A 21565-nucleotide genomic window follows, 5' to 3' on the forward strand; every position below is an offset into this window, starting at 1 on the left:
ACTGGTGTGGGGATAAAAGTCAGCAGTTTGGCAGAGGTGAAGGACTAGCATGGCTGGCCAAGGGGAGGAAGTGGGAAGCGACTGGTCCTTTATGAAGAGACTTTACTAGTGGGAAGGAAGCAGCTGTGGCCTTCCCCAACTCTGAAATGGCTATAGATGTTAGCTGTCAGTGCTGTCTTGAAACGTTCTTCGCCTTGGCCACTAGATGGAGTACTAACGTTACCAATTTGCATTTCTGAAATGCAAACTAATAGAAATTAATAGGAAGCATTTTCTGTTAATCATATTGATGGAGTGCTAGATAAATGTGAGGACTTTTGTTATTGCTAGAGTTTGTTTAATTAGTTTTAATTTTGTCTCTGTGTGTATATATGCTCATGAGTTATCCAGGGAGACCTGAGGCATCAGATCTCCTTGGAATTGGAGTTAGAGCTGGTTGTGACCTGCCTGACATGTAGTCTGGGAATCGGACTACAGTCCTCTGAAAAAACATTACATTCCCTTAACTGCTGATCCATCTCTGAGGCAGGGTCTCACTTTGTAGCCTGAGCTGGCTAGAAACTCACTAGAATAGATCAGGCTGGCCTTGAACTCACAAAAATACACCTACCTCTGCCTCCCATGTGCTGAGATTAAAAATGTGTTTAACCATGCCTAGTTTACTGCGAGTTTTTACCTTAACACAAATGTGACATGCAAGTCCTATGCCTAGATTTATGTTACACGTCGTGTTTCATTTCAAGTGGGAATTAACTGAATTCTGAACCTGAGCTTTTACACCCTGTCACTCTGATTGGTGAGTTATTGAGATGCTTATTCTAACGTTGGACAAAATGTGTCTTCTACAACTGTATCACCTTGGTCAGTCACACAGTTTGTTGGTAGGAATCAAGGCTTTCCCCAAACCACCAGCTATAAGCGATGTTTAGTAATTTTATAAACCTGCGCAACTAATCTGTGAGCTAAACTTCTTTTGTAAACCAGAAGGATGTTGGTAGTGCCTGCATGCCAGAGCTGATGCAGACATTCCACAGGAGCTGACCTGTGATGTTCTACATCTGGTGATCAGATCTCCAGGTCAGTTGCTTTTCTGTTCAGATGAGTCCCAACTGTCTCTCCTTGTGCTCCTCAGCAGAACAAGCTGGCAAAACTACTCTTAAACTCATAACAGAATAGAAAAGAGACACATAAGAGACATTTCCCTCGTGCTCATCTTTCACTGTTCTTGCTGGCTTTTCTTGTTTCAGTTTTTTTCCCTTTCATCTCCCACCTTCTCTCATTTCACCATGCAGCTGTGGCTCAGGCTGACCTTCAGGTTGAGCATCTTTTGCCTCCGCAGCGTTGAGGTCATTGGCATGAGTCAGTACACCCAGCTCTTCTGTTAGGACCATTCTGAAGCTATGGGCTTCTGTAGGCTTAAATGATGGGTTTGTTTCTTAAAACCAGATTTGTAAAAGTATAGCTGAAACTAAGAGTGGTGGCTCATGTCTGTAACACTAGCATATGGGAGGCTGAGACAGGAGGGTCACTGAGATTTCACGGCCAGATTAGCCTTTATAACTAGTTCCAAACAGCCTGGGGTACATTGTGAGACCTGTCTCACAATATATCCATTTGAGTTCACAGATCAGTGTGTTTTGTCATAGCCACCAAATTCAAAATATAGGGGACTTATAACCCCCGAGTACTGCCTGCCCTTTGCAGTTAGCCTCCTTCTGTCTCTCCCTCACCCCAGAGAGGCCTCCTATCCAGATTCTGAAGCCAGAAGCTAGAATGTACTGCTTGGCTTCCTTCACTCAGTGTGATGTTTTAGAGATTTCTCCATGTTTTATACAGCAATAGTTTCCTTTCATTTGTTTAGCCAAGTAGTATCTATTGCATGTACATACCACGGTGCTTTGCCAGTGACGGAAATTTGAACAGTTTTCCATTTTTGGTTACTATGAATGAAGTTGTTATGGAGATTTGTGTTTGTGCCTTTCTGTGTTTTCATTTCTGGTGGTTTATTACCCAAACAAGGTGGCGGCATGGTTTTATGTTCCTACAGCAGTGTGAGCGTTCTTTTGTTCCATGCCTTCACCCACACTTGGGATTTGTCTGTCATTTGAATTTAGCTGTTTAGAGTGGATATATAGCAGTCTCTCAGGTTGGAATCTACACACCGTACAATTTTCTCAGTTAAAGTATGCAGTTTACTGCTTTTAAACACACTCGAAGAGCTGCGCAGCTCCGCAATTTTAACGTGCTTGTCCCTTGGACTGCAGCCTGTTCCCTTTAGCCTCACCCCCATGTGTGAAGCCTCAGCAACTGCTAGTGCACTTTCTGCCTTTGTAGTTTCCAGTTCTGGGCATTTTGTACAAGTGCTTCTTGCAAGTTCCATCACGTTTTTATTTTCTTCCTTTTTCTGATCAAATAATGATTGTATGGATGAATGCATGCACATACACATATGCACAAACAAGGAAAAGCCTCAAACAGGATTTGGGGTGTAGCTTAGTTGCTTTTCCTTTCCTGTGACAAAAATACCCTGACAAAAGCAACTTAAGGAGAAAAGGTTTGCTGAACTCACAATTCCAGGTTGTGGTCCATCGGAGCAGTGAGGTCATAGCAGTGGAGGGATGAGTGAATTGGTTCTGTTATGTCCCAAGAGCAGAGAGCCATGACACATACATGCTAGAGCTCAGCGCCTCCCCATTTTCTGAGTCCAAGATCCATAACTAAGCTGTAGTCAAGATAATTCGTCAAGGACATTCTCGGGGGTTAGCCTTAACCTAAATAATTTCCAGAGCTGTGCCTGGAGGCCCTTTGTGGACATTAGCTAGTGTTTGTTTTAAGATTTATTTATTTTTATTTATGTGTGGATGCCTGCTTGTATGTATGTCTAGCACATGCATGCGGTGACCACAGAGGCCAAAGAAGGCATCAGATCCCTTCAACTATAGTTGCAGATGGTTTGATGGTTTGAGTCAGCATGCCCAGTTCCTCTGCAAGAACAGTAATGAGCCATTTCTTCAGCCACAGAAAATGTGTTTTTAACCAGTCTCCCTCTGGGTGTCCTGCTCCCATAAACACCTATGCATTCCTTGCACACAAATGTACTTTTTCTTTTACGCCAGTGTACATGATAAATTTTGTTAAGCCACTGGCCTTGCTTCCAGTCCTGATAGGAAGTAGGTAGTTGGCTCAGTTCTTGTCATGGTGTAGCTCTTCCCTTCCCTGAGCACTGCCTGCAATCCCTGTGTTTTTCCAGTTGTCTCACCTTTGTCTCACGTTGACCTCAGGCCTCCATCCTGGTGGTAGGGGAGTGTGCGTTTCTAACCCATGTCCAGACCTGTTCCCCTACTCGTCTGTCCTGCCCCTGACTCCTTAGGCTAGAGAGAAACTGGAGTCCTTGACTTCTGCAGCTATGCTGGGCTGGGGGTTTCCTTTTTTGTTTGTTTGTTTGTTTGTTTACCTTCCCCAGGCATCTGCTCCTTGTTTTTTGTTGCTCTGTGTCCTTTTTGTTTTTTGTTTTTTGTTTTTTGTTTTCTGTTGTTTTACCCAAAGGTCAAAAACAAAGTAGCTCAGGTATGTCCCCAGCCCTCTTGTGCCTGCACGGTTCCTGTATACCTTCAGTGGCTCCTACCCTAGTACTACAGTGCCCTTGGTTACTCTCTCACCCTTGGAAATTATTCTTTCAGTGGCCTGTCTTGTGATACCCCTTCCCCACCCATCTCTTCTTAGGTAGAGCCCACAAGCATAGGAGGCTGGCTTTTGAGCATGGCATAAAGTCCTCATGGGACCAGAAATCTTTGTGGGATGGTTTATCCTAACTATGATTGTCTGCCTCATCTTTCTCAGTGTAGTGGTGGTGTATAGGAAAGTTACTGACTTGTTTTAAATGTTGATTTTGTATCTACTACTTTGCTGGCAGTGTTTATCAGCAGTTTCATGGTGGATGGAAGCTTTCTGGCCCCTTGGGTATAGGATCATACCTTTTACAAATAAGAACACTGAATTCTTCCTCTCCTATTTGTGTCCTTTGTATTTACTTCTCTTGGTAAAATTTCAAGACTTCTCCATTCTTCTTTTGAGACAAGTTCTCATCATGTAACTCTGGCTGACCATGATCTCACTGAGAGCTGGGATTAACAAACAGCGTGAGACAGCGGCCTTATTGTTTGTATCCTTTCACTTGCAGTATTTGCATGAGAATAATAAGATGGCTTGTAATAAGATGGAGGTGTCATTCCTTCCTAATGGATTGGGGGATATAGATCATGAACCACCTATAGATAGGGAGAAGCAGCCACAACTTCTGGAGAGGCTCACCACACACATTGTGGTACTTAGTCATTTCTCCAACTGCAGTTATTCAGGAATAGTGAAGCTGGGATAGTATGGTAGATATAAAGACACTAGTTACTAAGGTCAGGAATGGAAGGGAAATAGACTGAGGAGTAAGGACAGGGATGAGAATTAGATTAAATGAAGGAAGATAATGAGTGAAAAGTAGATGGAAAGGAGAAACCTGGTTACTGCTGGGATCTACAGTAGAGAGATTAGTACAGCTACAGGTTAAAGTTAGGTAGAAAGTGGAGGGGATAGAGAAGAGAGAAGAAACGCAATAGGAACAGGAAGAGCGACTGGGCTATCTGTAGAACCATTACAATCAAGTAATACCAAAATCCATGCAAGACCGTTAAGACAAATTATGCAGGCTGGAGAGGTTAAGACCACTGACTGTTCTTATGGAGGAACTAGGTTCAATTTCCAGTATCCACAAGGCAGCTCACAATTGTCTCATACCCTCTCTGGTATCTATGGATACAAGGCAAACAAATGGTGCACAGATAAACATGCAGACAAAATACTTATACCCATAAAATAAAATAAAAGTAAATGTTAAAAGAAGGTATTTATGCAAGAATGAAAATTGAAAAAGACAAAGAGAAAATCATGTTAAAATTATCATCGTATCTGTCGATATTTCTACCTTGGTGGGTGGAGCTCCTTTCCCCATGTGGTGTTTCATGGGGAACAGTAGCAAACTACTGAAGAGAGACAATGTGCAGCTTGTTATGATTCAAGCTTTTCAACCAGATATGTGGGTATCCAGTGCCCAGAGAGTTCAAAAGAGTACCTTTGGGATTGAGTTTCTGCACTTTTGCCAGGAGATGTCACACCTTCCTTGTGTCTTCCCAGACTCTGGTAGGAATGTTTCTGTTGGGAAATTTCCATGTCATTGTTCCACATGTGCTGGCTGGCTGGTGACACTGCCCCACTGGTTTAGTCCAGGTTATATGCAAGGTACTAGGGTGACCATACCTATGCCATTGTCTGCCGTGTTGGCTGATGTATTCTTGATACCTGGGTTCTGGCTGCCTCTGTTCCTCTCTGCTTCCATGGTCTCCTAGTTTTAGAGCAAGCCACTGGTTTCTTGGTTCTGAACTGGGCAGAAAATTTTCAGTGTTCTTGGTCACCTGTGGGGTTTGGATGGTACTTCCTTCTTGGTATTGCTTCCAGGGTACCCATGAATAATGTCACCTTCAGGCTTGCTCTGGTGTGTGACTTACCAGCCACTGTCTCCACAGCTTGTTGATCCTGAGTCCATCAGCCTAGATATATATCTAACTCCTGGTTGTGTCTCAGCAGTGTGCCCTATCTCTCTAGCTCGATGGTTTCTGCATCAACAGTGTAGGGAGTAAAGGGAGGAGGGTGCTGATTTTGTTTTGGCAGGGCTTGGGATTGAACCCAGTGTGTCACACTTGCTATACAAATACCCTAACACTCTGTCAGTCACTTGGGGCATTCTTGAAAATCATCTCCCCAAGTGCTTGGATTATAGGAATGTACTAATATGACTGACTCTCTTCTGCTTTTGCACTGGAAAGAGAAGACCATGTAAAGAAGACTTTGGAAAATCGAATATTTATTGACTTGTATTTTGCATTATATGTATGTATATGTGTATATATATTATTGCAAAAACATTAACTTTGAACCTTCTGCCTGACACATAATGTAGTTTTCATGTTGTGTGTATATAGTAAAGACAGTTACTCACTGGACTGCCTTGACTTCGTTCTACAGATGCAGAATGGCTGGAGCTCATGTCGATGAATCTTTGTTCCCTGCAGTGAATACTAATGAAAACCTACCAAGCCTCGTTAAAAGAAAAGTAAGTATGCTATTTTAGTGCAGATGGGATATTATGAGTTTTTGCTCCCTCGAGTATCTTAAGGATGCTGTTGAGCTTATTGCTCTTCTCACATAAAATCTCCAATCAACTGTAGAGTTCTTAGCTAGCTTATGAATACTTTGATGTAATCTATAGGAAATGGAAGAGGTTGTAGTCAGCCTTGGGAAATTAAAACTTGCCCAAGACTGGGCACCCTTCAGATGCTTTGGGTTTCTTTTTTGTTAATTTTTTTATTTTGTGTGTTGTATGTTTTGCCTATGTCTGTGTCTGTGCACCACATGCAATCCTAGTACTCATGGAATCAGAAGAGGGCAGTTAATCCCTGGAGCTAGATTTGCAGGTGGTTGTGGGCTGCCAAGTAGGTGCTAAGGTTTAAACCCAGGTCTTTCTCAAGAGCAGTCTGTGCTTTCAATTGCTGAGCCATCCCTCCAGCTGGCTGCTGCTTCTTTAAGTATATAGTTCACTGTGAAAAATCAAAGCACCTTGTTCTCACATAAGAACCACTGTTAGAGTCGATGACCTAATTAAGGTGGACTCAGAGAACTGTATACTTTGTACAAAGTAAAAGAAGTAGCTGTGCGCTACTAGTTCATAGTGTATATCCTCCATGCTTACCACAGTAAGCCTGGTGCCAGGCAGTGAGAACAAAGCTCCCCCAAGACTTCTCTACACCTCCCCATCTGATGCTAGGAAGTTCTTGTTCTGTGATACACTAAAGTAAAGGGCTTAGAAAAACATCGATGGAATGTGCCGTTTTCTTTTACCAAACTTAGTAAACTCAGGCACATCAGGCGTCTCTGATGTTTCTTCCTTCTGTCACTTCAGCTTGAATAATGACCTGTGTAAGAGTCCTCAGAGCTTACTATGTGCTAGCTCATGTACCTGCTGTGCCGAGTGTGGCTCTGCCGAGCTAGGTGCTGAGTTTGCTAGGATGCCTTTTCTTCCCGGCTTAATAGTATAGTTTTGATCATGTTAATTTCATCTTATGTTGCACATTGTGAGAGGGCCTTTCCTGTATGTATGTATCGCAGATATGAAGCATATTACATAGGAGATGTGCATTTAATTCTTGTGCTCACAAACATAAAAGTGAAATTGTTGGCTCATTGTGCCAGTGATTAGATTTGGTGCTTTCATCAGTGGTGTGCAAGTGCGCCTCTTTCTTGCCCAATGCTGCTGTATTATCTTTAAACTTTGCCTAGCCTGATGCATAAATAGTCACTACCAGTACACTTACCACTTCTTTTTTTTTAAAGATTTATTTATTATGTATACAATATTCTGCCTGCATGTGTGCCAGTGCACCAGAGGAGGGCACCAGATATCACTATAGACGGTTGTGAGTTACCATGTGGTTGCTGGGAATTGAACTCAGGACCTCTGGAAGAGCAGACAGTGCTCTTAACCTCTGAGCCATCGCTCCAGCCCCACTTACCACTTCTAAAAGCCTTCCTTTTTATCCTTTTTCCAAATGCATTTGCAAGTTAAACATGACTTGAGAAACATTGTTTTATGTGCTTGGAGGGCAGTTTTTGTGTTCTCCCTCTCCCTCTGCCCCAGCCTGCCCATGGCTTGCTGCTCAGGAAACAGTTTAAACACACCGTCATATTATCTGTTCCCTCTGTCTGGATTGTGCTCCCCTCAAGTGCATTCAGCAGACTCAGGTTCCAGCTTTTCTGTGGCTCTGTGTAGATGTCTCATTACCCACCAGCACTTGCTAGCGTCCGTTGCAGAAGTAGGTCTTTCTGCTTTTGGCTATTGTCCTGGTTCTGTCAGTCTCACTTGGTAACCTGAGTTCCAAGGTGCTGTCTGGATTTGGAAGCATTGCTATTTTGAGGTTTTGTGAGTCTTTTTTTTTTTTTTTTTTAATGCACTGAACCCCAGTACTCAGGTCACAGAGTGGAACCTTTTTCTCCTGCTCTTCCCTCCTTCATGGGAAGAGGACTCCAGGCAAACTGCTAATCCTCCTAACAGAACAGTGTGGACACACTGCACAGACTGACCCATTGTCTAAAGGCAGCACTGTTAGTGTTCACACTGTGAGCCTGCTGAACTGACTTCCCAGCATGTACTGGTAGAACCTAGTCATTCGCTAAGGCTGTTCCCTGTCACTCCTCACTCTTGTGCCAGCTCTCACAGGCTGAAGACCAGTGCCTGACACAAAGGACTGTGCCTGACAATGACCAAGTACCTAAGCGACCCAGCAAGTCAAGAACAAAAGTGGGGCGTGCAGCTGCAAGGGCCAGAAGCAGAGCGCTTTCAAGATTAAGCAGCAGCAGTGAAGATAATGAACCGATGATTCGTTTCTTTAGTAACTGGAATAATTGCTTTGGTGTTACTGTGTGATTGGAGTGAAGATGATCTGAGAATAGCTGAGTGCCAAGGCTACTTCTGGGACCCTTCTTGGCTGCTGAATGCTGGCAAAATAGCTCAGAAAATGATTATTTTACAGTATACACCCTTTTACTTAGTCACATAAATTCTGTAAAGTCTATAAAAATAATGTCTCAAATAAATATTGCCAACTCACATACAGTATAATAAACAACTTATTAGAAAGTTCTTTTAATTTTGATATCATTAAAGTTACCAAAATTGTATAGGAAGGGCTTTTCTCCCGTTTTAAAAACAATCAGTAGTCGTAGGGACTGGAGAAATGTTTCAGCAGTCAAGATCACTTGTAGAGAACGTTGCTGAGTTCTCTTCCCAGCTCCTACATGGTGCCTCTCAACCATCCCTAGCTCTAGTTCCAGGAGCTCCGACACCCTCTTTTGTCCTCTGTGGGCATCAGACATGCATGTAGTATACATGCATAAATGCAGGTTAACATTTATCCACATAAGAACAAGTAAATCTTTTAAAATTAGAAAATTAAATTAAAAAAGAACAATGTACACTACCATTAATGTTTATGTTCTTTTTTTCTCTAGCACAAGTGTATGCAGCCCAAGGACTTTATTCCAAAAACACCAGAAAATGACAAAAGACTTCAAAAGAAATTTGAGAAAATGGCTGAAGAGCTACAAAGGCAAAAGACAGCTCTAGGTAAGCCAAGCCCCCCTTGCCTGACAGCTGCAGGTGAAGAGGCTGCAGCAGCTTGCAGGGAGGCACAGCATGTGGTCTGCTCACTTAGACTGAGTTAACTGACAGAGCCGCTGGGAAGGCCCTCAGGTGATCCACAGCATTCATTAAGTCAGTAGAATTGTTATCTGGGGCAGGAGTACAGGAGGAAAGCAATCTCGGTTCTTTAATTTTTGTCTTACCTAATGTCTGATCTTTTTGTTTCATTATCCAAGCCATACAAATTGCAGACAGTATTTGCTTTTAATGCCATAGGCAAAAACCTTGGGCTCACTTCCTGTGGTTAAGTTCGTATGTGGGTTGGGGTGGAAGATGAGCGGTGTTTAGTAGGACCACTTTCTTGAAACCTAGATAGGAAGCAAGTTTTGGGAGCAAATGCACACTTTGCCTTTCTGGCTTCTTGCTAGTTGTGTCACTTCCCTGTGACTCAATGGCTACCTCTGTAAATGAGGATGCCTACACCTAGTATGTGTAGAGCCTGGGTACAGTTTTAATAATCCATACCACTTGCTGAGAGAGCTCAGCAAGGCTCAGCTGGCAGCTAGCTGTACTGGCAGTGCCGTAGTTCATGGTGGGAGTAATACCATCTTAGAAAGAGAGGATGGCACTGAAAGGGAGCAGGGATGCATTGGGGTGGAGGTGGGTGTTAAAGGAATTAAGCTGGTAAGGTGTGAAAGTTGAATTTTTTTTTTCAGATGACGGTGTTCCTATCCTCCTGTTTGAGTCTCCTCGCTCACCTGTATGCAGTTCCACAGTTCCCGTTAGGAGTCACGAGAGCATGATGAAGAAGAGACTGAAAGAGATGAAGGAGAAGAGGGAAAATCTATCCCCTACCTGTAAGTGATGACTTTATAAAACGAGAAATATTGTTTTTGATCTCTGCCTAGATGGTTGTTTTCCTTTTTGCAGTGCTGAGGTCAGTGTCTTTGCCTGGATATTTTTAGTGCTTCCTGATTTCAGTACTTAACTTCAGTGGAGACCATTCTAGTATTTTCTTCCAGAAGAAATGTGCTGGGTTAAGACTGGGACCCATGTGGAAGAGATGAGTGTTTTTATTCCCTTCTTTCAATTCCTTCATCATTTCCAGTATCTTAATATTTCTTTTCTCATTGAAAAGGAGCTGGAGAAATGGTTCAGAAATTAAGAGCGCTTGCTATATTTACAGAGGACTGAAGTTCGGTTCTCTGTACCCACATTGGGTAACTCATAACTGTTTACAGCTCCAGCTCCAGGGGAACCAATGACCTCTTCTGGCCTCTGTGGGAACCTGCATACATGTACAATACACACACACATAAATAATAATAAAAAAATCTTTACAGAAGTAAAATTTAAAAATTAAGCTAATCAGGTCTCTTTTAAAAGAAGGGTACTTAATGTATCAATTTGTGCTTTATTCTTGTTTTTTTTTTTTTAAACTTTAGTAAGTGTATTACTTAAGTAATACTCATATTTTAATAAAATAATTAACATTGTAGCTAAAAAAAATCTTGGCTTCTACCTACTTACATTTCCCAGGTAGTTTTCAGAGGACCATTGATCTATGTATAGTTGGAATGGTACAGGTGTGTTTCTGTGTAGGGTTGTAGTTTATTTTTACCTAATTTGGATCATATAGTACACTCTTTGTTTGTTTGTTTCTCTTTAATTATTGTTTTTGTGCCACGGATCAGCCCAGTCGGGTTCCCTGCGTCCCTGGGAGAATCAGAGGTTTGGATATCAGGAAGGCACAGTTTCAGGCGAGTTGACAGACAGAGACAACACCGAGATCGCTTTGACTCTGCTGTAATTTTACTGAAGTCAGGCTAATAATTTTATAGTGATTTCATGAGGAAGCACCTTAAAATTGGCATGCTTTCCAGAACATTCAAACTTTTACCAAGGATACAAAGTTTATGTTTTAACTCGAAAGTACAGCTAAACGTAAAGCAATGCCCACAAGAAATCTTGGCCTAGAAACTTTCTGATCAACTCAAACAAGAAACAAAAACCTCAAACTGTGGTTTCATTATCACTGACTAGTAAAGGGGAAAGTCAGGAGCTGTAATAGTCCTCCGAGCCAAGTCAAATACCTGCCAGAGTCTTTTTCTACATTAAAATCTAAATACACCTTGGTCAACCATCCTCCCATATATCTTGCTAAAGATTTATAATCTTCCTTAGAAACAAGATGCTAAAAGGAGGCATGCTCAAGCCTGCTGTACTTGCTTATGCTATTTTTTCCTAAGAAGGAGCCCATTATTTTATTTTTTTTTTTACTATTCTTGTAATGCTTTTTAATACTAAATCTGATTCATTACTTCTTTTAAAATTATTATTCTTCCATTGTATTTTTATTAAAGCTTTTAATAATCTATCAAAAATATATTACCTTGAATAGTTAGTTGTGCTGTATCAGGAATCATAGAGAAAAATCAAAAGGCTCATTAATTCAATCTTTCACCTGAGAAAGCAGGATTTTCAGAGTACATCTTTTTGGCGTAGATGGCCAGGGGGAACATCCAGTGACTTCCAGGGAGTGGATTCTCGTAGGAAACGTGTCTCCTTGTCTTAGCAGCATAATTTTAAGCTTATATAGCACATTTTTATGCTCACATAGACTCTGGAGTTAGTGTGGCATTTTTGAGACAGGGTTTCTCTGTTGTAGTCCTAGCTGTATGGCCTTGAACTCAGAGATCCACCTGCTTCTGCCTCCCAAGTGCTGGGATTAAATGCATTTGCGACCATGCCTGGCACATCATATACATTTTTATTAACCCCTTTCTTTCACTTGCTACTGTTCCAACTATATTAGACTCATGTGCATCTTGGGCCCGTAAGACAAGCTCTGTATCAGCCAAGGTAACAAATAAGACTTAGACTGAACTATAGCTTTTATTAGACACCATCAGAGTTTTGTTCAGAACAAGCAGAGGATGGAGGTTAAAGCAGACACATAGCTCTGTCTCACATGGACATCCAGATTGATTAACGTGTGTAAAAACTGAGTCCAAGATTTGAAAGCCAGATGTGATGGTGCATGCCCATAAGCCTAATGCTCAAAAGGTGGAGGCAGAGGACCACAAGAGCATCTGTGAGAGCAGCCTGAGTTCATTTAGCAAAATGAGCCTGTCCCCCTCAAAAATCAAAGCACAAATGCTCCCCCCCCCAAAAAAAAAAAAAAACATGTTACAGAACTAAAATGTGAAAATAAAAATCTCACCAGGTAAAGGGCTGAGGCTGTGTAGTTCAGTTCTTGCCTAGTGTGCACAAAGCCGGGACTCAATTCCCAGCGTCAAAACAAACAAGCAGCCTCAGTATCTGAGGGCTTCTTCCCACCCACACCTCTGTCTAAATGTCTTTGTTTTCTTTAATAAGTTTTCCCAGGCAAACATCCTGAGTCTGTTTAAAAAAATGACTTTAGAAGCTGGTTCAGTACGTCCCAGAAACCTGTGTTGGCAGGCTCACAGCTACCTGTGACTATAGCTCGAAGGGATTCCACTGCCTCTGCTGTTCACACACACACACCCCACATAAACACATAATTAAAATAAATTAAAAACATATCTTTAGGTATTTTTGTTTTATTTTTGTCTACTGACGACACCCTTTGAAGATAGCAGCTAGAGCCTCATTTATTAAATCATTGATGTTCTAAATATTTTCTGTGATACTTTTCTCAACTGCAACACTGTTAGCTTTTGGGGGACAGTTCCTTGTTGTGTACACTCTAGACCAGTAATATCCCTCCTCCACCTTGTGCTAGATATCGCCATGTCTACATCTGTATTGGAGTCCTACTTGGAGGTAATATTAGGAACTTCCATTGTTATCAAACAAACTGAAAACATTGGTTTAATTTGGGTTAAGCTTCAGACAAGTTGGATTTTCAAACTTCCATCTCAAATATGATTCTGGGAATTAATGTTTTCGGGCAATGATTGATTCATTTTTCTCATTCTTATATCTACAGTATACTTTACGTAATTTATATACCTGTATTATATTAACCTTAGAATGTAGTTAAGAGCAATAGTGAAGCGTAATTGAATGTGTATATGGGGTCAGGAGCAGAATGTGTAGGCATGCTGTGCTCCCTGTCCAGTATGAAGTTCTGCTGTCCAATTTCAGTGACGTGTCATTGTTTTACCAGCATCCCAGATACTCCAACAGTCTCAACAGAATCCAAGTATCACTCTGTGTGAAGCATCTTTGAATGTTTCTCATCAGTCTTTCAGTTCAGGTAAAATTGTTTTTTGTTTGTTTGTTTGTTTGTTTGTTTGTTTGTTTGTGACAGTTACGTGCGTGCATGCGTGTGTAGAGCCCTGGCTACCATGAGACTTATCATAGAGACCCAGCTGGGGTGTGTCTGTTTGTCTGTCCACTCACACTTGCACTGTTTCAGATAGACTTGTACTGTAGAGCCCTGGCTGCCATACTTAGCATAGAGAACTTAGCATAGAGAAAGACTGGCCTCCAACTCAGAGCAGTCCTCATGTCTCCTTCTCTTTGAGTGCTGAGATTACAGATCACCACACCCAGCTTTCATGTTTATTTCTAAACCCTCAAGTACTAAGTGAGTACTAAGTAAGTACTAACTCATGTTTCTTCTTGAGACTTGGTATTATGGTGGAATTGATACATGGAAAGCCAGGACCTCCTGCTTGAAGTCTGCAGGCCCCTTCCTGGGGATTTGCAGGGGCGGGAGTTTGCTGTGGAATAAGTTGCCCGTTTCTGGAAATCCTTGCGACTATATATGAACTGATAAAATGCAGTGTAAACCTCATTTATCTGAGAACAGTTAGCACTAAAGAGGAATCATTTCATGTTTAACCCATGAAGTATATTACTGAAGAGAGTCTGTGTGGGAACCCTTGACCTTTCTTCAAGGCTATACGGCCTCCATGTGTCTAGCTCCTTACACTTTTTTCACATGAAGTCTGAGGAACCCTAGAGAACTGTGTTCAAAGGTGCTTCAGATGCAACAAGAGGAAACCGAGCTGGGGTGTCATCCTATCAGTGTGCTGTATTCTGGCAGTTTCTCCTGCATGTTTTGAGATTATTTACCCACTTATCTTCTCATTTTCTGCTCAGACTTGTCTCTCATGGTTTAGAAACAATGGTGCTAGCAATACTGACTTCATTTTCCCTGCACTGTTCTGGGTCTCACTGTATCAACACACACACCTCAGATCTCAGTGAAGTTGGCTGTATCCCTAGTGCCATTTTACCAGAGAGAAGACCAGGACATAGGAGGCCAAGTGGGTTATGCAAGATCGTGTGGTTGTGAGCGATACAACCAGGCTTCTGACTTAAGTACTCTGAGAATTTATGCTTTTAATGATGTGCCATACTGTGTCATGGCCTTCTGTGACACAGAAGAAGTGATTCATGCATTCAGTTGCTAAGAGTAACTCTCACGTATCACTCCAGCTACTGCCTTCAAAGCACGTCCGCACAGGCCCAGTGTCAGGTTGGCCTTTTCTCCTTCCCTTCCCAGAGCACATCAAGGACTGTGTGTCTTGGTTGACTCTGCTCTGCTCTTTTAAAGTTGAACTCCCATTGCACCACGTGGAGGTTAGAACCCCAGCATTGCCTCCAGATTGTGCATTTTCTCTAAAATAGAAGCCCTCAGCCAGCCAGCACTGTGCCAGTGGAGAACCAGGTTGAGTGATGCCCATAAGTTCCCAGATGAATGGGAAGTGGTGACTGCCCTCCAGGACCTCATAGCATAATGAGAGGACAGGGAAACTTTTGCTGTGTTGTGGGAGGGTGTAGCCATGTGACCTGACAGGGTCAGGGGATTCACAGGTGACACTGGCACTCAGATGGTTTTGAAGGCTGAGTTGTATATACCCACAGTGAAATGTGGCAGAAAGATGGGGCCCAGTGTGGGGAGCCTGGAGACTTGGGTGGTAGGCAGTTTAACATTACTCCTGAGGAAAGCGCAGGCTTCCTAGGAGCTCAGAATATTGAGGATCCCACATGGTTCATTTGAAATATAACATTAGGACTTGCCAGAATAACAGGGGCCAGATAGGGGCAGCAGAGTTCTATTTATCAGGGGAAATGTTTTATAGAAGCCTAAAGCCTAGCCAGACATGCTGGCATACACCTTTAAACCCATCCAGGATTCAGAAGGCAGGGACAGGTGGCTATCTTGAGTTCCAGGCCAGCTGGGCTACATAGTGAGAGCCTCCTCGTCTTTAAAAGAAAGCAAGGTACTTTATGGTCAGTTGCACAAAGGTTAAAGGTGGTTTTTATTGCTCTCTCCAGATGATTCCTTTGCCAGTCATTCTCACTCATCTTTTGATGCTCTCTGTGGAGATGAGGAAAGGAGCCTGGGAAGTTCTTCCAATGAGATGGCCATGAAGGCATGCCATTCCTCACCTGCATTGAGGACAAGCAGTTTTTATGGTTTGGCGTCACCCAACTACCTCAGTCAGCCATGTTCTCAGCAAGCTCTAGCCAGTCTTTCAAAGGAGGGTATCAGCTGGCAGAAAGATGCTGCAGGTGCTGTAGCCGATGTGGAGAGAAAGCAGTCTGCAGGTGTGCCTCAGGGGATGCCTGATGAGAAGCACTGTCTGTCTCCTCCAGTGTCTACTGGAAAAAAACGCTTGACATATCCAGTACCCAAGACTTCATCAGCAAAGAAAAAAAGCTCAGTGGACTTGGGTTCAACTCCAAAAGGAAAACTCAAGAAGAGATGCAATAGAAAGGCTGACCTTCCGCTACAGCTGTTCAGCTCTGACCAGAGCCTACAGTTCACGCCCGAGCCCATCCCAGGGACTCTTGATATTGGGGCGTCTTCATATGAGGACTACTTTTCCCCTGATAATCTCAAGGAGAGAGATTCAGAGAGACTTTCTTCTGAGACTCAGCCACTAGCAAGCTCTCTGTTCCACTGTAGAGGGCTCTCAAAGTGGGAGCGAAAAAACATACTGGAAATGTGTGATTTTACCTGCATTGGTGAAAAACCGAGATCCATCAGCATTACTGACTTAACTTCAACAAGCACTTCTAGTCTGGAGAAGCCGGACAAGCAAAGAGTGAGCACAGCTTCTAGTTGCATGCCTTTGGTGGGAGCATCTGCTAACCACAGTCCAGAGCATTGCAGGCCGCCCGGCCCTCAGTGGAGGGGAGACACAGGCCCAGTGGGGAGCGCCCACCCCCGTGGCACGCACAGTCCTGCTCATCGCATCACACCCTTGAAAGGAGATAGAACGGAAGCAAGAGAAGCAGAGAGCAAGAGAAGAGGCTCCCCTGAAGAAGGCACCACCCCTCCTGCGTCAGCTTCTCCTGAAAGCGAAGCACATAGCAGTGATCTCAGTTCTGGAGCAAGTTGTAATGTAGAAAAGTCTGAAGAAAAGAACACACCCACAGGATGTAGTGAAAGTATGTGAATCTCATTTCCCAAGGATTTTTGTTCTGCCAGTATGTAATACTGTGTTCATATTTTAAATCTGTCACATCTTTATTCTATTTTATTTTAAGACGCATGTGTTTGATATTTCCCAATGATGTTCTTTAGGATTAGGTGGCAGGCCCTAAGCTTTCTCCCTGAATACACTTCTGTAGGCTAAGTCCTGTGGATTAAAAGAAACAGTAATGCTTGCTTTAAATGGTTGAGTCATCCTGTGTGCTTGACTGTTCAAAGACATGACTGCTAGAGGAATTATTTTATTTTATTTAGGTTCATTTAGCAAAAGGTACAGTAAAGAAACTGCCAAATAACCACTTCATATAACTAGGGAAGGTTTTTCTTGTAAGTAAGAAAGAAGTATCCAAAAACATCTGGAAGAGAAAGAAAAGCAGACTGGACGTGCCCGCGGCTCTCTGCAGAGAAGGGAGGACAGAGACAGAGACAGAATGAGAGAGAGAAAGCACAAAGCAAGAGTGGTGAGGGAGCAAGAGGACAGTAAGAGATAAAAGAAGGAAAACTGAGAATTGCAGGAGTGCCTGGGGCCAGGAGCTTTAAACAGAGTTGGGATCCAAGGTGAGAAGGGCCAGGATGCTAAAGTAGGAGTTTTATGCTTATGAATAGGAACTGAGGGAGCCTGGCAGTCAGGAGGGGCTTTGATATGCAGCCACAGGTATGTGTCAGAGGAACCATATGTCCTTTCTGGCTCCTTTTGACTGATGGGAACTGGTTTCACAAGTTCCTGAGGAATGCTACTTTTTATCTAACCACCTTGTATAGTCCAGGTTGAGCTGGCTGTAAACTCAATTTTGGGCCAAGTCAGTGGGCTTGCCCTTTTGAGTGGAGGGAGTGGAGGGTACCCTTTGGAGCTGGTATGTTTCTTCTGTAGAGCTCTAGAGAGCATCAGCCATGATTTTGCCAACAAAAAATATAAAAAAGAAACTTTTGAAATTTGTCATCACTATTTACTTTTGAAGAAACTTTAGGCAATGTTAAATAAGAACAGATATTTTTAAAACATTTTGCACAATTAAGAATTTGGTTATAGGGCTGGTGAGATGGCTCAGGAGTTAAGAACACTGGCTGCTCTTTCAGAGGTTCTCAGTTCAATTTCCAGCAACCACATTGTGGCTTACAACCATAAATAAAGGGATCTGATGCATACAGCACTCCTCCATTTAAAAAAATACAAAAAAAAATTTTGCTTATAGATCTCTCTCCGGCTCTCAACTATTTGGTGTGGCTTTGCTTTCTGCTTATTTGGCTTTTAAGACTGTCATTCTAACAGGTTTGTTTATTCCTATCTATAATTACAATTATTAAAGTGATTATTTGTTGAACAACGTAATAATAAGTCATGTGACTATAGGAATTTAGGCATGCATATCAAAAATATCAACAAATTTTGCAATCAAAACTGAAACTTTAGTCTTTGACCATTACTTAAAATTTGCACCAAACTGACTTGTCATCATTTCTACATTTGAGGTGGCTTTAGCCACTATTGCTAGGACAGATGTGTTGGGGTGAAATAATCACAGATCTATCTCTTAGTATAAACTCACTTAGTATATCTCAGTATAAACTCACCCAAATCAGCTCAGAACATCAATTTAGTGATTTTTTTTTAGATTCTAATCTGATGAATAGCTTGGCTTTTGAATAATTTATATTATATTTATAATAGTATTTTGTTATATCAAGATTAATGTGTTCTCAAAATATATAAAATCACATTGACTCCAGAAAATATGAAAGAGTATAATATTTTGGTATTTCAGAATATCCTGTCTTGAGTTCTGAGTTTTTATATTTTTTATAAAACACTTGAATATTATATATGTAAATATAAAGTATATAAAAGGAAGTGGAACACAACAGGCTGGCATAACCTAAACCCCAGCCTTGCAAGTGTGCAGGCGTTAGGAATAGGTGTATTTCTTCATCCAGGGCTCACCCTTCCTGGCCACAGTCCTGAAGGTCAGGCTTCAGAAACAGAGCATACAGGGCGTGGGCACTGGGTGGCACTCCAGTACTGGGTGGTACTCGAGAAGGCAGAGATTTGGTGATGATGAAGTAGGTCAGCTTGCTGGTGCATGGGCAGGGACTGGTATGACTCAGTTTGACTGTGATGGAAATGTACTGTAAACTGTCATGTCATCACCACAAGACAAAACATAGGCTTGTAGGGCAGGAAAACCCTATCTAGCCTAAACCTAAGCACTTTCTCTTATACTAATAACATTAAGACTCATGGATATATTACATTGTCCGCTGTCAGCCCAGCCTGGACTTGGGCCAATCAACTCTTTGGGGAATCTACCATAGATATAACCATAAGTCCTTGAGCTGAAATGGAAATTCCATAATTGCCCCCCCTAATTCTGGAAGGCTGCTCTGAGCATGAGCTACACACTCCAGACCCCTCATATTGACATGAAAGGCTTTTCAGTGTCTGCTTTCATTTCGCTTGGACTTGTTGACTATAAGATACTGTGCAATAAGGCTTCTAAAGAAAGTTACCAAGAACGTCAGTAGTAGATATTGAAGCGGTGGGGTAGAATCGTTAACTCTTCATGTTCTTGTTCTCTCATTTTATGAACAATAAACAAGAAGTACCCATTGTTAAAAAGAATAAACTTTGCCATGTCAAGTTCTCACTTTCTGCTTTGTATTAATTCTTGAATTACTATTGAAGTTTAGTTGTAAACCTGTTATATCTCACACATGATTATGGTTTGTAAGGAGACAGCAGAGAAGGAAACAGTATGCACCCCTACCCCAAACAGGTTCTAAATGTCTTGAAGAAGATAAATGGTAAATCCAGATAGGACTTGGTGTCAGCTAGTGAGTGTATTTGAGGGGGCACAGTAAAGAAACTGCTGACGTGACTGCTCCATCTAATGGGTTAAGATTTTTACTGTGGATATTGGAGAGAGACCAGCCAAAAGCATCTCCAAGAGTCCAGAACAGAGAGAGAGAGAGAGAGAGAAGTATGAAGTAGACTGAACATGGCCAGCAGACTGAACATAGCCAGGGCTAGGAAGTCAGGAGAGCAGAAGAGGATAGTGGAACTAGTGAGTGATAACATAGCGAGAGAATAGTAAGACCAGAGGGAGGAGGAGGAGGAGGAATAAAACCTTGTCTTTATTAAGAGAACAAAGGTATCTGAAAGGAGGGAAGCCTGGCGAAGTGTGAAGGGCTGTGATGCCAGTGTGGACTTGGAAATGTCGAACAAGTACTTAGGGAGCCTGGCGCCAGCATGGGCTTTGATGGGCAGCCACATACATGTCAGTGGAGCCATATGCCCCTTCTGCCAGAGGTAAGGGAAATGACTCCTTTTGGCTGATGGGAACCTTGTCACAGGTTCCCGAGGACTGCTATCTTTAACGCCCAGAAATCATCCAGTAGTCCAGGTGGAGCTCCTCCCCGAACATATGGACTGCCTTCTGGAGTTGCCTTTGGACCTGACAGTAATTAGAAAAACAGTGTCGCTCAGTGTAGGTGCTTCCCTCAGGCACCCAGAAGGCTTCTGGAAGGAAGTTCTACTGCAGGCTGGTTAAGAGGGTGTGTTTGGTCCATAGGAAGGAGGAGGCCAGTGCTACAGCGAGCCACTGAGCCTCTGAGGAGGGGTCACAAATGCGGCAGGAATCGGGTCTTTGGGACCTGCCCTCCCCACAAGGCAGGGAGTTCCAGTGTGTTCTACAGTGTGATGGGATGCTGTTGGGAATTTTGAACTGGAGTAACCAAATCTGATTTGTTTTCATCGTAACCCTGGATACTTTGAAGAACAAACTGTGGTTTAGTGTGTTTGCTAGAAGCAATTACTGTCAACAGTATTTCCTTCCAGATAACTATGTGTGTATAAACATACAAATGAAATATGTTTAGAGGGGTTCTATTGCACACATAGAACTGTATTATCCTGTTGCCTTAAAAAACACATTATCAGTCATACTGTTCATAGTAGATAGTTTTTTCTTTAGTATAATCTGTATTGAGGATCGGTGGCATTTTCTGTAATGGGCCAAAAGGTTATAGATATAGAGAAATATAAAATACATTTAACTAGAGATGGACATTTTTGTAAAACTTTTATTGGTGAAATTAAAAATTGAGTATAGTTTTTGGGATGCATGTCTGCGCTTGAACAGGTTTCTTTGGTGGCGGGGTGGGAGGAGGAGAATGGGTAACCCTGTAATTTATTTGGGACTCTAGTAGGTGATTTTCCCGTCACGTAACTTGATTGCAAATAATTCTTGTGTAAGGTATTACGTATCTCATTCCGAGGTTGCCCTTTCATAAAGATTGGTCCTACCCAAATCTGATGCCAGTTCACAAGGACATGATTTTGAAACCTGTTGGGACCTAAGGCGGTGTTCATGGAATTGTAGGTTCCCTTTCCACGTGTGCCTTCTAGCAGGGCCTTACCTTGTGCATGCTGGGAAGCTAGGCAGATGCCTTGGATCATGCAGTTAGAGAGAGCTTTCGGTAAGACCATCACTTTGTTCTTTCATTTGGTCTGAGAAATGCTATAGGAACAATATTCTGAATGCAGAAAGCAATGCCTATAACCAATTTGTGTGAGCATGGAGGTGTTGCTTTCTGTTTTCCCGTATTTGTTTTGGAAGCAAGATCTTACTAGAAATCACACTTGGCCTCCAGTTAATAGCCCTCTTGCCTCAGCCGCCGGGACTATGGCTGTATAGCAACACACGAAGCCTCATTTTATCTTTTGACAGTACAAGTCAGGGAGTACGACAAGCAGCCTTGGTGATTATTGAGATGACGTTCTTCTGCCTCGGCTCCCACATGAAGTCAGTCTGGACTGCCCAGTAGATAAAGTCTACCATTGTCCTGAGCACCTTGGTACATAGTGGAGTTCCTACTTGTCTTTCACCAGT

General features: G+C 42.4%; 1 protein-coding gene across 3 annotated transcripts in view; it reads left to right on the top strand.

Annotated features, from left to right (window-relative positions):
- The window catches only part of Mcph1 (microcephalin 1), a 206855-nt gene that overhangs the window by 12593 nt on the left and 172697 nt on the right, over positions 1–21565 (top strand). For 2 of the 3 annotated variants that reach the window (XM_060381444.1, XM_060381445.1), the window contains exons 4-8: positions 6073–6160; positions 9112–9226; positions 9958–10098; positions 13395–13484; positions 15518–16636. In XM_060381444.1, the coding sequence (XP_060237427.1) occupies positions 6073–6160; positions 9112–9226; positions 9958–10098; positions 13395–13484; positions 15518–16636 (1553 nt within the window). The remainder of the gene's footprint in view (positions 1–6072; positions 6161–9111; positions 9227–9957; positions 10099–13394; positions 13485–15517; positions 16637–21565) is intronic. The other variant, XM_060381446.1, reaches the window with a different exon arrangement.

This window comes from Meriones unguiculatus, chromosome 4 (assembly GCF_030254825.1).
Source record: "Meriones unguiculatus strain TT.TT164.6M chromosome 4, Bangor_MerUng_6.1, whole genome shotgun sequence".
In the NCBI taxonomy this organism is placed as follows: Eukaryota; Metazoa; Chordata; class Mammalia; order Rodentia; family Muridae; genus Meriones; species Meriones unguiculatus.